Source organism: Podarcis gaigeae, assembly GCF_964106915.1.
Source record: "Podarcis gaigeae genome assembly, chromosome: 10".
In the NCBI taxonomy this organism is placed as follows: Eukaryota; Metazoa; Chordata; class Lepidosauria; order Squamata; family Lacertidae; genus Podarcis; species Podarcis gaigeae.
In genome coordinates this window covers 1,996,165-2,012,002 of record NC_139686.1, presented here as the reverse complement: position 1 = coordinate 2,012,002, position 15,838 = coordinate 1,996,165, and the positions used below count along the sequence as shown (strand labels likewise).

At 48.0% G+C, this 15,838-nt stretch overlaps 1 protein-coding gene across 2 annotated transcripts; it reads left to right on the top strand.

The window, feature by feature from the left end:
* On the top strand, nt 1–12,826 carry LOC310826245 (nucleoside diphosphate kinase 6-like). Of its 2 annotated transcripts, none has more exons than XM_083701022.1 (6): nt 1–29; nt 2,890–3,070; nt 4,653–4,755; nt 7,883–7,922; nt 10,879–11,039; nt 11,710–12,826. In XM_083701022.1, the coding sequence occupies exons 2-6, from the start codon at nt 2,894–2,896 to the stop codon at nt 11,874–11,876; spliced, it is 648 nt and encodes a 215-aa protein (XP_083557148.1). In that variant the 5' UTR covers nt 1–29; nt 2,890–2,893; the 3' UTR covers nt 11,877–12,826. The 2 variants fall into 2 exon arrangements, with proteins under 2 accessions (XP_083557148.1, XP_083557147.1); XM_083701021.1 differs by lacking the exon at nt 1–29 and adding an exon at nt 3,271–3,407 and having other exon boundaries at nt 2,952–3,070.
* The last annotated feature ends 3,012 nt before the right edge of the window (nt 12,827–15,838 follow it).

Genomic DNA, 15,838 nt, shown 5'->3' with positions numbered 1-15,838 from the left:
ACGCCGCCGCCGCCGCCGGGGACAGGCAGGTACCGGAGCAGGATGAGGCCTCCTCCCTCCCTCCCTCCCCTCCCCTCTCCTCCTCCTCTTCTTCCCCCCCCCCCCCGGGAAGGATCCTCTCGCCCCCCAAGAGACCTCTCCCCCGCTCCCTCCCTCCCTCGGAAGCACAGAGACACCCCATCTCCCTCACCCCCCTGCCAGCCCCACTCACGGGGGGGGGAGTTGGGGCGCCCCCACCCCCCTGGCTTGGCTTCAGAGCGGAGGGGGAAAGCCCTCTTCCTTCCTTCCATCCTTCTTTCCTTCCTTCCATTCCTTCCCCTTCCCTTCTTCCTTCGTTTCTTCTCTTTCCTTCCCCTTCCCTTCTTCTTTCCATCCTCCCTTCCATCCTTCCCTTCTCTTCCCACCCCACTCTTCCTCCCTCCCTCCCTCTCTCTCTCTCTCTCTCTCTCTCTCTCTCTCTCTCTCCCTCCTTCCTTCTTTCCATCCTCCCTTCCATCCTTCCCTTCTCTTCCCACCCCACTCTTCCTCCCTCCCTCTCTCTCTCTCTCTCTCTCTCTCTCTCCCTCCTTCCTTCTTTCCATCCTCCCTCCCATCCTCCCATCTGCCCTTCCATCCTTCCCTTCCCTTCCCACGCCACTCTTCCTCTTACTTACTCTCTCTCTCTCTCTCTCCTTCCTTCCTTCCTTCCTTCCTTCCTTCCTTTCTGTTTCTTCCTTTCTTCTTCTGGCGCCCTCCCACCAGATGCCAAGGGGATCAGTGAACTGCCCTGAGACCTGCAGGTACAGGGCAGTAGACAAATTCAGACAACAACAGCAGCCTTCAGAAGCATTTAAAAGCAAATCTGTATTGGAAGTGTGTGTGTGTGTTTTTAAAAAAAGTTTAATGTTTCATTATGCTTTTATATATGCTGGGTGACTCCTCTGCATCCCACAATATCTGGAGCAGAACTGCCCATCTCTGTGCACCATTGCTTTTTATATTACTTATTTATTCAGTTTATGTCCCATCTAAAAGAGCTATAATAATAATAATAATAGAATTTGTTGTTTTTGTTTTGCTTGCTTTACTTTGATGTACAGTGGTACCTCGGGTTACATACACTTCAGGTTACATACGCTTCAGGTTACAGACTTCGCTAACCCAGAAATAGTGCTTCAGGTTAAGAACTTTGCTTCAGGATGAGAACAGAAATTGTGCTCCGGCGGCGCAGCGGCAGCAGGAGGCCCCATTAGCTAAAGTGGTGCTACAGGTTAAGAACAGTTTCAGGTTAAGTGTGGACCTCCGGAACAAATTAAGTACTTAACCTGAGGTACCACTGTACTTTGTACAAAATGTAGGAACTCAGTACATACAATTTTAAGAGAAGGGTAATATTTTTTGCAATGTAGGCTCCCCCACCCACTATTGACCTGCTTGCCACCAACAGTACAAAAAACATTACCATTATTATTATTATTATTATTATTATTATTATTATTATACTGCCCTATACCCACAGGTCTCAGGGTAGTCCACAGCATAAAATCACATAGGGATAATAAAGTGTTAGCTCCTACAAAGAATCTTTTTACAAATAATAAAGATTTACAAAACTAAAAGCATTTTCCACCCGCTGTGAGTACCATCATTACTTAGAATAAATGTTTCATATAGTCTTAAATGAGCCAGACATTTTGCATACACGGAAGGCACCGATTGACTTCCATGTGCCTCAATATCTAATTCCCACACCTTCAAGGAACATGGGGTGCCCCTAATACGCCCCCTGTTTTCATCCTTTCAACAGCTCCAATATTAATTCAGGAATCTTTAACCTAGCCTTGTAGAACATGGGCAGCCAGGGCAGAATTTTGAGCACCTGACAGCTGAGACTTGTGTCCTCTTGATGGCTGTTCAGTGCTCTCCAAATCTTGCCCTTTCTTTATTTATTTTCATTTTTTTTTGTCTTTATTTCCCTCCAAGGAGCTCAAAGTGGCACACACAGCTCTCCCCAATCCCCACAACCCTTTGAGGGAGGCTGGAGAGGCAGTGACTGGCCCGAGGTCGCCCATTGAGCTTTTTCATCTCCGCCAAGCTAAGCAGTTGGCTCCTTACCTCTCTCGCCCTGATCTAGCCACTGTGACCTCCAAACTGGATTATTGTAACTCGCTCTACGTGGGGCTGCCCTTGAGACTGACCCAGAAACTCCAGCGGGTGCAGAATGCCGTGGCGAGACTCCTTACGGGGTCCTTGCCGCGGGATCACATTCACCCAGTGCTATACCAACTGCACTGTCTCCTGGTGGAGTACAGGGTCAGGTTTAAGGTGCTGGATTTGACCATATGCAGCCTAGGACCCTTGTACCTACAGGATTGCCTCTCCTGGTATGTCCCACGGAGGACCTTACGGTCTTCAAACGAAAACATCTTGGAGGTCCTGGGCCACAGGGAGGTTAGGCTGGCCTCAACCAGAGCCAGGGCTTTTTCGGTCATGGCCCCAATCTGGTGGAACACTCTGTCACAAGAGACTAGGGCCCTGCGGGACGTGACATCTTTCCGCAGGGCTTGCAAGACAGAGCTGTTCTGCCTGGCCTTTGGCCAAGGCGGAGTCTGACCCCCTCCCTTGGTAATCCTCACAGAACTCTAGCCCAATGGTTCCCATTCATTTGATTTGAACTGATTTTAGAATGAATTGATTTTAGAATGTTGTATTATTTTATTATTGTTAGCCGCCCTGAGCCCGACTTCGGCTGGGGAGGGCGGGATATAAATAAACATTTATTATTATTATTATTATTATTATTATTATTATTATTATTATGGCTGGCCGGGGATTCGACCCTGGTCTCCCAGGGCCTAGTCAGACACTCTCTAACCACTACACGCCACTGACCTGACTTTGTATTGCCAGGCCGATGCTTTGGGGACGGGCCACCGGACAGACGGACAGACAGAGTACCCTCCAGCCCCACCCAGGGCAGGGGGAACCTGTGAGCAGGATGAGGGCCATTCTGCATGCTCCACGGCAGGTCCTGCAACTCACCCTTGCCATCATCAAGCCTGATGCCGTGGCTCACCCTTTCTTCCTCAAGGTAAGGACCAAAGAAGGTAAGGAGAGCCTGCAGGATCAGGCCAATGGCTCTTCCAGCTTCCTGTTCACACAGTGGCCGACCAAATGCCCCAAAGCGAAACCCACAAGTAGGACATGAACACAGCTAAAAGGTAAAGGACCCCTGGATGATTAAGTCCAGTCAAAGGCAACTATGGGGTGCGGCGCTTATCGCGCTTTCAGGCCAAGGGAGCCGGTGTTCTTCCGCAGACGGCTTTCCAAGTCATGTGGCCAGCAGGACTAAACTGCTTCTGGAGCAACGGGACACCGTGATGATAACCAGAGTGCATAGAAACGCCGTTTACCTTCCCGCCACAGTGGTACCTATTTATCTACTTGCACTTTTTGGTGTGCTTTCGAACTGCTAGGTTGGCAGGAGCTGGGACTGAGCAACAGGAGCTCACCTCGTTGTGGGGATTTGAACCGCTGAGTTTCCAATCAGAGGGCCTATTAGCAGGGCCGTCTTAACCATAGGCGCCAGGGGTGCGGGGCACCCGGGCACCGGGCTTTCAGGGGTGCCAGGCTGAGATTCCAGGGCCCGAGAGTTGGAGCTAAGTTAAGAAGAACAGCGTGTAGTAATAAATTATTATTATTATTATTATTATTATTATTATTATTATTATTCATTTCTATACAGTGGTACCTCGGGTTAAGAACTTAATTCGTTCCGGAGGTCTGTTCTTAACAGTTGGGGGTGGGGGGGGGGAGAGGCCTGAACAGGTGATTTAGTTCTTTTAGATGCTTGCTGCTCCAATATTTCACAGTCGCCACACCCCGAAAGAGAGACCTAGAGGGGCAATTTGCCCTTTATGTCTTTCCCTTTGGGGCTGCCCCACTGTCTGGCATTAGAAATAACTCTGAGCAGCTGCTTATGGAGCAGTTCCAGAGCATAGCTGCCAACCGTCCCTTATTTGGTGGGAAAGTCCCTTATCCCAGCGCCGTGTCCCGCTGCTGTCCCCTATTGATGATGTCCCTTAAATTTCCCAGGTTTCAAATGAAGCAGCTCCTCTTCCTCCCTCCCTGCCGGCCAGGGAGGAGGGAGGCTCCAACTGTGTTGCTTGGCTGCGTTGCTCACCCAATAAGGTGTCTAAGAACAACTGGGGGGTGGAGCTTGCATGCCTTGTGCCAATCAAATCGGCCGTGTTGCCTGGGGACTCGCCTTTGCTCAGCGCTTCCCAGCGGAGAGGTGACGGTGGTTTTCCTTGCTGCATCCCCTTTGCCGGGTTGCTGCGCTGTGGGAACCACCGCTTGAGGCTTTGTTTGGCTGCTGGCTGGGCTTTCCGCCTTTGGCTCGGAGGGGCTCAGAAGTTGAACCTACCTGTGCTCTGAAAATCCCTTATTTTGGCTGCTGATCCCTTATTTTCGAGGCTGCTGGCCCCTTATTTTCAAATCTGTAAGTTGACAGCTATGTTCCAGAGAGCTTTGCCATGAGATACGCTCAAGGTTGTGGCCACTAGATTCGAACCTGGCTCCCAAGGCTGCAAAAAGTCTCCCCACTGCCCCTTCTGTCCGTCTCCTTGTCTCTAGCGTTGGCTTCAGAGCGACTCGTCCTCTTCTCTTCCCAGGCTGTGCACCAGACCATCCTGGACAACCGGTTATTGATCGTCAGGAGCAAGGATGTGACGTGGAGCAGGCAGGAGAGCCAGAAGTTCTACCAGGAACACTCAGGTCAGGACCACCCCCCAAAAAATACCCCATTGCTAAGCCCAGGAAGTAGGTGGATCAGCAGAGAATCCAGGAAGGGGCACTTAGATGGCTCTAATCCAGGGGAAACATGGAAGCTGTTTCCTTACTTAGAACCATAGAATCTTAGAGTTGGAAGGGACCCCCAAAGGTCCTGTAGTCCAACCCTCTGCAATGCAGGAATGTCAGCTCAGACGCCCATGACAGATGCAACTCATGGCAGTTACCCACTGGTCCATGCCCCTAGCGGGGCAAGTTAAGAGCCCACTGCAGGTACACAAGGAAATATTATTATTATTATTATTATTATTATTATTATTATTATTATTATTGATATTTGCACTGCAGGTGGTTGGACTAGATGAATCTTTGGGTCCCTTCCACCTCTATGGTTTTATTTTTTTAAAAAAACAATACTTTTTAATAGTTTCCAATGACAAGAATCCAAAAGACACCTCATTATATCCATGTCAAATCACAATACCAAATCAAATATCAATTAATCAAATATCCAGTTGTATCATTTTGGTCAGTCCGTCCGTCCCCCCCGCATGCTAGAATTACAGGTTTATTTTTTTTTATATTCTGCTTCCAAAGCGATACGATACAATAATCTTTAATGTCATTGTCCTATACAGAACAACGAAATTGAAAAAAAATCTACACCAGACATTCAAAAACCAGCAAGCCTACTATCCCAGCTATCCCAGCCTGGTTAACCCCCTAAAAACTCTGATACCCCATAACTAAATACAATATACTCCCATACAGACTACCTTACACTGCGTTAATAATAATAATAATAATAATAATAATAATAATAATAATAATTTATTATTTATACCCCGCCCATCTGGCTGGGCCTCCCCAGCCACTCTAGGCGGCTTCCATAAAAACCAAAAATACAGTAAAATATCACACGTTAAAAACTTCCCTGAACAGGGCTGCCTTAAGATGTCTTCTGAATGTCAGGTAGTTGTTTATCGCTTTGACATCTGGTGGGAGGGCGTTCCACAGGGTAGGCGCCACTACCGAGAAGGCCCTCTGCCTGGTTCCCTGTAGCTTCACTTCTCGCAATGAGGGAACCGCCAGAAGGCCCTCGGCGCTGGACCTCAGCGTCCGGGCAGAATGATGGGGTTTAAACTGGTTTAAACTGGTTTAAAACCAGTTGTATTACAATCGTAATAGTAATTCACTCAACAGCTGCAGTGTTTATAACTTCTACCCGTATTAACACATTTAATAATCCACCTCTGTGGTTCTGTTATTATGATCAATCACCCCCCCCCACACACACACCCAAAGGTCTCAGGCCAGGCTGCAACATTGAAATGCAATCTTGTGGGCTCTCCTCCCTTGGAGGTTTTCAAGCAGAGGTTGGATGGCCATCTGTCAGGGATGATTTAGTTGAGACTCCTGCATGGCGGGGGGTTGGACTAGATTACCCTCGTGGGTCCCGTTAAACTCTATAGTTCTGTGATTCTGTGCTCTTGAACATAGTTTAGAACAACTTACGAGCTCGCATGGTCTTGCCTCCTGCCCATCACGGCGATGTCCTTCATACAGGTTACGAGAAGTCTCCTACATGGAATTAATGCATCCAAGTAGGAACTGTGTCTTGTCTGGGGTAGACGTGAAACTTTTCGTGTGGAGCCTAGGAAGCTGGCTTTTATTGAGTCCAAGGGCCGGATTTCGGTTTGATGAGGCCCTAAGCTACTGAAGGGCCCTTGATATGTCCAGCTGTCCTTTGTCAACAACAAATTGTCGCTGTTTCCTGTGCTGACTATATGCTATATGGTCATTTATGGTGCTAATAGGTATCTCAAGCCATTTGCACATGTTGCCCTGCAGCCAGTCCATGCAGAATGTAGGAACCCTCCATATAGAAAGGAGCAAACCAGGGATATTTTAGGGAGCAGGCTAGCAGGCGGGGCCCATGACTTACATCACAGGAGCCTACACAACACAAAACACTTGTTGTATGTAGGTTTTATACTTATTGGTTTTTCATTTTATATTTTGGAAATGTACATCCAGGTTTTTTTCCTTTCAATTTTTTGGGGGCCCCAAGAGAGTGAGGCCTTAAGCTATGGTTTGTTTAGCTTATACATAAACCCGGCGCTGCTGAGTCAGACCATCAGAGCATCTCACGCAAAGCTGCCAACCCTCACTGGCAGCATTTGCATGCCAGGGTTTTAGGTAGGAATAATAATAATAATAATAATAATAATAATTTATTATTTATACCCTACCCATCTGGCTGGGTTTCCCCAGCCACTCTGGGCAACTCCCAACAGAATATTGAAAATAGAATCAAACATTAAAAGCTCCCCTGGTGGGAGGGCGTTCCACAGGGCAGGTGTCACCACCGAGAAGACCCTCCGCCTGGTTCCCTGCAACTTCGCTTCTCGCAGGGAGGGAACTGACAGAAGGCCCTCGGAGCTGGACCTTGGTGTTTGGGCTGGACGATGGAGTCTCTCGCGACCTTACCTGGAGGTTGAATTTGAAACCTTCTTCATTAAAGGCAGGCACTCTGAACTGGGGCCCTTCTCTAAGAGTCTGTGCTCGGGGCCCTGGTGTCCTTCAAGAGATGGCTTGGAAGTCACGCGAGACAGGAAGGCTCTTGCACATGAGTAGGCAAACTAAGGCCCAGGGGCCGGATGCAGCCCAATCACCTTCTAAATCCAGCCCGCAGAAAGTCCGGGAATCAGTGTGTTTTTACATGAGTAGAATGTGTCCTTTTATTTAAAATGCATATCTGGGTTATTTGTGGGGCATAGGAATTCATTCATTTTTTCCCTTCAAAATATATGCCACTCCCCCCCCCCCCAAGGTCTGAGGGACAGTGGACTGGCCCCCTGCTGAAAAAGTTTGCTGACCCCTGCTCTTGCAGTTCGTACACAGTGCAGGTAGAGAACCCCCAATGGTCCTTCTGGCGTCTGGGACTACAGATCCCATCAGCCCTGGCTGGGGCAGATGGGAGTTGGTCCAACTCTGGTGTGCCACCCCTGGTGTGCATAGGGAAAGGACGGCGTTAACTCCTGGGAAGGGTTCTCTCAAGACCTCTCCCAGAAGCGTGCATTGGTCTCAGGGCTCTCGATCTCTTTTTCAGGGCGTTTCTTCTACCAGAGGCTGGTGGAATTCATGGCCAGGTACGTCCACGGCACATGCACCATATTTTTTGCTCTATAAGACGCACCAGACCATAAGATGAACCTAGTTTTTGGAAGAGGAAAACAAGAAAAAAAATCCCGCTGGCTGTCCTGGCTTTTGCTTAGCCGCGCACAGCCTCTCATCCAAGCCTTCATCCAAGAGCCACACTCCCTTTAAAGAGCTGTGTGGAGCGTGTGTGCGGCTCTTGGGGGCTTTCCCCCAAGGGGCGAGAAGGGCAGCCCCCAAGAGCCCCCAAGAGCCGCACACACGCTCCACGCAGAAGAAGAAGAAGAGTTTGGATTTGATATCCCGCCTTTCACTCCCCTTCAGGAGTCTCAAAGTGGCTAACAATCTCCTTTCCCTTCCTCCCCCACAACAAACACTCTGTGAGGTGAGTCAGGCCGAGAGACTTCACAGAAGTGTGACTGGCCCAAGGTCACCCAGCAGCTGCATGTGGAGGAGCGGAGACGCGAACCCGGTTCCCCAGATTACGAGACTACCGCTCTCAACCACTACACCACACTGGCTCTCACACGCAGCTCTTTAAAGGGAGCGCTGAGCAGAGCCTCCCACCTGCATTCGCTCCATAAGACGCACACACATTTCCTCTTACTATTTAGGAGGGGGAAAGTGTGTCTTATAGAGCGAAAAATACGGTGTATCTTTTAATTAATTGAGATTTTTCAAGGAAACAAAAATTGCCTCATAAAATACAAAACACATAAGACATAACAGAGGCTGGTGGGAGTTGTAGTTCAAAACACCTGGATGATACCAAGTTAGTGCCCTAATTTATTATTATTACTATTCTTACTATTACTATTATTTCCATTTCAATACCACTTTATATTTTAAAGAACAAATCTCTCATTTTTTGAAATCATTTTTATTTGGTTTTTACAATGGAAAATTATATTTTAAAAATTCAATTACATATCCATATGAAGAGATTCCTCTGAGTCTCAGGATTTCTCCCCCTCCTTCCCTGGAGTCCCTTTTAAATCATTTAAAACTGCATCTTCTCCAAACTCTGTAACTATTATATCATTCCATGTTTTCCATGGTAATTATTACACTACAAGTGAAATCAAAATCCTGCCAATGTTTCCATCTGCTTACAGCGGTCTCTTTAAAAAGTTGTAAATTCCCCCCATTCTTTTGTAAAGTTTTTGTCCTCTCGGTTCCTGAGTTTTCCAGTCAGCTTTGCCATTTCAGCACAGTCCACCAGCTTGGTTTGCCGTTAGCGAACAAATTTCAACGTGGTTTGCAACATCTCGATAACTCAGTCGGGTAAAACATGGTCTGATGATCCCAAATTTGCAGGTTCGATTCCCATATGGGACCCCTGCATATTCCTGCATTGCTGGGGGGGGGGGGGTTGGGCTAGAAGTGGTGTCCAAACTTTTTTCAAAGAGGGCCAAATTTGATGAAGTGAAGGGCTGTGAGGGCGGACCAAAGGGCCAATCAAAGTGGTTAGCCTTTTTTTAGGATTGAAGTTGTTGAGGTTTTTTTAGGATTTTACTCCAGGAAATAAACTGCCACAGGGGCCAGATTAAACAGACTGGGCTGGATTAGGCCCCCAAAACAGGCTTTGGACATGCCTGGGTCCTGCAATTCTATCTATGGAATCATCAAACAAAACAACCCAGACTAAAACTTCCTTCCTTCCTTCCTTCCTTCCTTCCTTCCTTCCTCGCATTAAAATGCTTAGCAAATATACAGCTTGAGCATAGGCAGAGAGAAATTAAACCCTGGGTAGGCAACCTAACGTCCGTGGGCCAGATCCGGCCCAATCGCCTTCTCAATCTGGCCCACGGACGGTCCAGGAATCAGCGTGTTTTTACATGAGTAGAATGTGTCCTTTTATTTAAAACGCATCTCTGGGTTATTTGTGGGGTATAGGAATTCATTCATTTCCCCCCCTTCAAAATATAGTCCGGCCCCCCACAAGGTCTGAGGGACAGTGGACCGGCCCCCTGCTGGAAAAGTTTGCTGACCCCTGAATTAGACACTCCATCAGTACACTGGTCCCGTGTTGAATCTCCAGAGACACAGCATTCATCCTTTTTTTATAACTTTATTGCAAAACAATTTACATATAACAATAAAGGTAAAGGTAAAGGTACCCCTGCCTGTACGGGCCAGTCTTGCCAGACTCTGGGGTTGTGCGCCCATCTCACTCAAGAGGCCAGGGGCCAGCGCTGTCCGAAGACACTTCCGGGTCACGTGGCCAGTGTGACATCGCTGCTCTGGCGAGCCAGAGCCGCACACGGAAACGCCGTTTACCTTCCCGCTGGTAAGCGGTCCCTATTTATCTACTTGCACCCGGGGGTGCTTTCGAACTGCTAGGTTGGCAGGCGCTGGGACCGAGCAACGGGAGCGCACCCCGCCGCAGGGATTCGAACCGCCGACCTTTCGATCGGCAAGCCCTAGGCGCTGAGGCTTTAACCCACAGCGCCACCCGCGTCAATACAGACAAACCAAGACAGTACCTCAATGACAACTAAACATTAACTAACAACACATCGTGTAACATCACACACACTTTTGACTTCCGATTCACCTCATTGTGCTTTCTACATATTCTTCACCTTTACGCCTTTCCTGTTATATCTGTTACATGCAGACTAAAACTATTTCAAGCGTCAAGGAAAATATTTCTGCGCCTTCTCTTAAGTGACGTTTTGCTTTCCCCAGTCAACAGCCTGCCATCCAGAGATCTCCACTTGGTTGCAATTGGATCTGTGCCAGTGGCAAAAGGCCACTGGCGCTTGGCCAGTTTTGAACACTGGGAGGGAGATTTCCTGAGCCAAGGCCACCTAGGGCTTTTAAGGTTTATCGCCTGCGCTTTTGACTTGTGCATGGAAGCCAGTTGGCCACCAGTCCGGCTGCTTGCAAGATCCGTGTGACGCGACCCCCTGACCTTCCTTGCGCCTTCTCTCTCCTCTTTTCCAGTGGCCCCATGAGGACATACATCCTTGCCCACGAGGAAGCCATCTCGCTCTGGAGGTCTCTGATGGGTCCCACCAGGGTTTTCCGTGCCCAGCACACAGACCCAGAGTCCATCCGTGGGTCGTTTGGCCTCACGGACACTCGGAACACCGTCCACGGCTCAGGTGAGTCCGGGAGGAGCGGGAAATGGGGAGCAGGAGAATTTTGGACAAGCTCTCCAAGCAACTTGTAAAAGATTCCTTTGCAAAGGAGCCCCAAAGTCTGGTCCCAGCAAAGAGGGCTAAGGAATCGTCATAGCCAAGGGAGCGGGATTGTACCAAGGGATCCTTTGGAATCCACCATAAGATTCCTGCGTTGCAGGAGGTGGGACCCTCCTGGTCTGCCCTGCAGAGGACCTTAAGGTCCATGAATAATCATAGTTTAGAGGTCCTGGGCCCTATGGAAGTCAGACTATCCTCCCCCAGGGCCAGGGCCTTCTCAGTGATGGCTCCGACCTGGTGGAATGCACCAGGGCCCTGCAGGATTTAACCTCCTTCCGCAGGGCCTGTAAGACAGAGCTATTCCGCCTGGCTTTCAGCTTGAACTTAGCCGTCTCCTATTCGCCTTCTCTTCCATCCACTTCCCCTTTTTATGAAGATTCCCCGCTCTGGGATCCCACAGCTAATTCTCCCCTGGTCTCCTCGCTGGCCCAAGTAGGACCAATTCAGCCAGCTAGTGATTTCTAGCACCTTGAAATTGAAATGGGATTTTTATCGGCTGCCAGTGTGGCCAGCTGATTTTGAACTCAGATCAGCCTGGCCCCGCACTCGCTCACATTTCTCTCCTCCCTTGCAGATTCGGCAGCATCAGCCAGCAGGGAAATCGCCTTCTTCTTCCCAGATTTCAACGAAGAGCGGTGGTACCAGCAGGAAGAGCCTCAGCTGTGGGAGAGGGGGGTTGGCCGTGGCACCAAGGCGATCCCTCACCACATGCCCAGAGATGGCTGGGCAGAGGCAGACTGAAGGACGCTTTGCACGGGAGACACTGCCAGAACGGATGCAGGGATTCTGCTCTGGAGACGGGGCTCTCCTCTCTTCCCCAAAATGAGCGCCAGCACTAAACGTGTCGCAGCTTACTCAGGGATGGCTGCTGAGGTGTGTACGTCTGGATAAGAGCAGACATCTGCCAGGCTGTGCCAGACCCAGGCTGGGTTCAAGGATGCCCATTATATGGGGGTCTAAATTTCTTATTGACTTATTTGTTGTTGAGTCATGTCCGCCTCTTCGTGACCCCCTGGACCAGAGCACGCCAGGCCCTCCTGTCTTCCACTGCTTCCCACAGTTTGGTCAAACTCATGCTGGTAGCTTCAAGAATACTGTCCCACCATCTCATCCTCTGTCGTCCCCTTTTCCTTGGGCCCTCCATCTTTCCCAGCATCAGGGTCTTTTCCAGGGAGTCTTCTCTTCTCATGAGGGGGCCAAAGTATTGGAGCCTCAGCTTCAGGATCTGTCCTTCCAGTGAGCACTCAGGGCTGATTTCCTGAAGAATGCAGAGGTTTGATCTTCTTGCAGTCCATGGGACTCTCAAGAGTCTCCTCCAGCACCAGAATTCAAAAGCATCAATTCTTCGGCGATCTGCCTTCTTTATGGTCCAGCTCTCACTTCGATCATCACTACTGGGAAAACCATGGCTTTAACTATATGGACCTTTGTTGGCAGGGTGATGTCTCTGCTTATTCACTTAAGCATGCCTTTTCTCTTGTTTGCAACTGCCATTTCCACAGCTCTGTGCCAAACTATGTACCCATGCCCACGTGCCGTCTTCACTGTGACCCACAAATTCCCAGTAACATTTACTGGGCAAGGGAGGGGTGCGTCATCAGGGTTTCATTGCCAAAGGGAGAGGTGCCTTGATTCAAGGTTGTCTGAAAAAATGATTCCTAATAGTGATAAACTCAACTTTTGATCCAAAACATGTGTCGGCTTCCTGTCATTTCTTGGTGAAGATAAAGGCAGATCCTCTGCACGTGCCCAGCCGCACTCTTTCCTTTTTGTTTTCCATGGTAGAGAACCAACTCTGGAAAACTCAGGAGCTGAATTGCAGGCAGTCTTGCTGCCATTGGGGGTGAGGCTGGGGCACTGCTATTCCACGATGCTTAGAAAGTCCTGCTGGCAACCAGGTTAAGTGGAAGCGGCTTGGACACAAATGCAGAGATAAAAGTATAAGAAGATCCTGTTGGGTCAGTATCCCTGAAGGAGCGTCTCAACCCCCGTCGTTCAGCCCAGACACTGAGGTCCAGCGCCGAGGGCCTTCTGGCGGTTCCCTCCCTGTGAGAAGCCAAGTTACAGGGAACCAGGCAGAGGGCCTTCTTGGTGGTGGCGCCCGCCCTGTGTAACGCCCTCCCACCAGATGTCAAGGAAATAAAACAACCTGACTTTTTTTCCTATATAAATTTTTTATAAGTTTTTTAACATATCATTTTCCACAGTAATTAAACATACTTTTACATCTTATACAATTTTTGACTTCCATCAATCTCGCCTGAAAATTTTCCAATCTAATCTCTTAGTATACATTTCTTACTTTCCCTATTACATTTAAGTCTCATAGCTGATATCTCCATTCTTTTTCTACTTTGTAACCTTTCATATATTTCTCCTTACAAAACTTCTTGTAGTCCTACTGACGTAATTAAAACTATCTGACTTTAAGAAGACATCTGAAGGCAGCCCTGTTCAGGGAAGTTTGTAATGTTTGATATTTTATTGCTTTTATTATTCATTATTATTATTAATATTCTGTTGAGAGCCGCCCAGAGTGGCTGGGGAAGCCCAGCCAGATGCACTGGGAATAAAGTATTATTAGTAGTATTGGTATTATTATTACCCATCTAGGGCAGCATTCTGTTCTCGAAGGGGCTTCCCTGTCGGAAGCCTACAACAGGATCTGACAACAAGAGCCCGCTCCCCTCCTGTGGTTTCCAGCATAACTCTCCAACTGTGCTTAGTAAGTGCTGATAAAACCTTTCCCTTGTGAAGCTGCCTCGTCCTCTTTCAAAGCGGACCAAGTTGGCGGCCTCTGCTACGTCTTGTAAGAAGTGAATCCCAGAGTGCTTTGATTTAGGTACCTTTCAGTTTACACTGGGAAACAAAAAAATTGTTGCATTGACACCTGCAGTTCTAATTTCGACGTGCTGATTTCAGATCTGAAGTTGGTTTTTGTTCTGTAAGCCCTAGTTTTTTTGCAATTCATGTTTTTCACTTTTCACCATAATCTTTGTTTTTCACAATGCAAGTATTCAATATTTTATTAAACACATAGGCAAAATAGTACAATATGAGTATAAATGTAAATGACTTATATAGCATTGAACATGACATGTATAGCATTGAAAATGACATGTTTATCTAGGAACAGTTGGAGGTATGCAAAAAAAATGTATTCCCTTGTTTACACATTTTTGTCTACTTGAAGAAGCCATGGTCCGATCTGAAAAATACAAATTTTTAAGTTACAAAACTATAAAAATAAAGAAAAATTAAGTTTGCAAAACAATAATTACCATGTGGTTAGGGTAGATCAACGTGTCAGTGTCCACTTATCCCCAGTGTAAATATGACATATCGGCAAAAGTCGGAAAATTAAAGATAACTATAGCATGTACACGAAAATTGATTTCAGATTTGAAACTAGCATTGAAAGAACATACAAGAACAGTTGAAAAATCTCATGCAACAGAAAAAGAAAAAAAAAATTGTTCCCCAGTGTTATGGATGAATTAAGGAGAAAGCAAATGGAGAAAAAGCCATTCTCCCTCACTCCTAACACCAGAACTCCTGAACACCCAACAAAGCTGAATGTTGGAAGATTCAGGAGAGGTAAAAGCAGCACATCGTCAAACTGTGGAACTCACTGCAGCAGGAGGCGGTGATGGTCACCAACTTGGTTGGCTTTAAAAGAGAATTGGACAAATTCAGAGAGAAGTGGGAGAGGACAATCAATGGGTACTAGCCACAATGGCTCTGCTCTGCCCCACAGCTGGAGGCTGGAAACCGCAGGAGGGGAGAGTTGTTTTTGTGCTTGAATCCTGCTTGCAGGTTTCCTATGATAGGCATCTGTTTGGCCACTGTGAGAAGAATAGGATGCTGGACAAGATGGGCCACTGGCCTGATCCAGCGTGCTCTTATGTTCTTAATGAATAATTTTCTTTCTTTCTTTCTTTCTTTCTTTGTTTATAGCCCACCCATCTGGCTGGGTTTCCCCAGCCGCTCCGGGCAGCTTCCAACAAACACTAAAAATACGCTAAAATCTCACACATTAAAAACTTCCCTGAACAGAGCTGCCTTCAGGTGTCTTCTAAAGGTCTGGTAGTTGTTTTTCTCTTTGACATCTGATGGGAGGGAGTTCCACAGGGCGGGCGCCACTACCAAGAAGGCCCTCTGCCTGGTTCCCTGCAACTTGGCTTCTTGCAGGGAGGGAACCACCAGGAGGCCCTCGGCGCTAGACCTCAGTTTCCGGGCTGAACGATGGGAGAGGGGACGCGCCTTCAGGTATACTGGACTGAGGCCGTTTAGGGCTTTCAAGCTCAGCACCAACACTTTGAATTGTGCTCAGAAACGTACTGGGAGCCAATGTAGGTCTTTCAGGACTGTTGTTATATGGTCTTGGCGGCCACTCCCAGTCACCAGTCTAGCTGCCGCATTCTGGATTAGTTGTAGTTTCCAGGTCACCTTCAAAGTTAGCCCCACACAGAGCGCATGGCAGTAGTCCAAGCGGGAGATAACCAGAGCATGCACCACTCTGGTAAGGCAGTCTGCAGGCAGATAGGGTCTCAGCCTGCATACCAGATGGAGCTGATAAACAGCTGCCCTGGATACAGAATTAACCTGCGCCTTCATGGACACCTGGGAGTCCAAAATGGCTCCCAGGCTGTGCACCTGGTCCTTCAGGGGCACAGTTACACCATTCAGGACTAGGGAATACT

Excerpts from the sequence above, each read along its gene's own strand:
- LOC310826245 (XM_083701022.1), top strand. The coding sequence starts at position 2,894 with ATGCTTTGGGGACGGGCCACCGGACAGACGGACAGACAGAGTACCCTC. Across the intron at positions 3,071-4,652 it reads CTCACCCTTTCTTCCTCAAG|GCTGTGCACCAGACCATCCT; the intron begins GTAAGGACCAAA and ends TTCTCTTCCCAG. Across the intron at positions 4,756-7,882 it reads GTTCTACCAGGAACACTCAG|GGCGTTTCTTCTACCAGAGG; the intron begins GTCAGGACCACC and ends TCTCTTTTTCAG.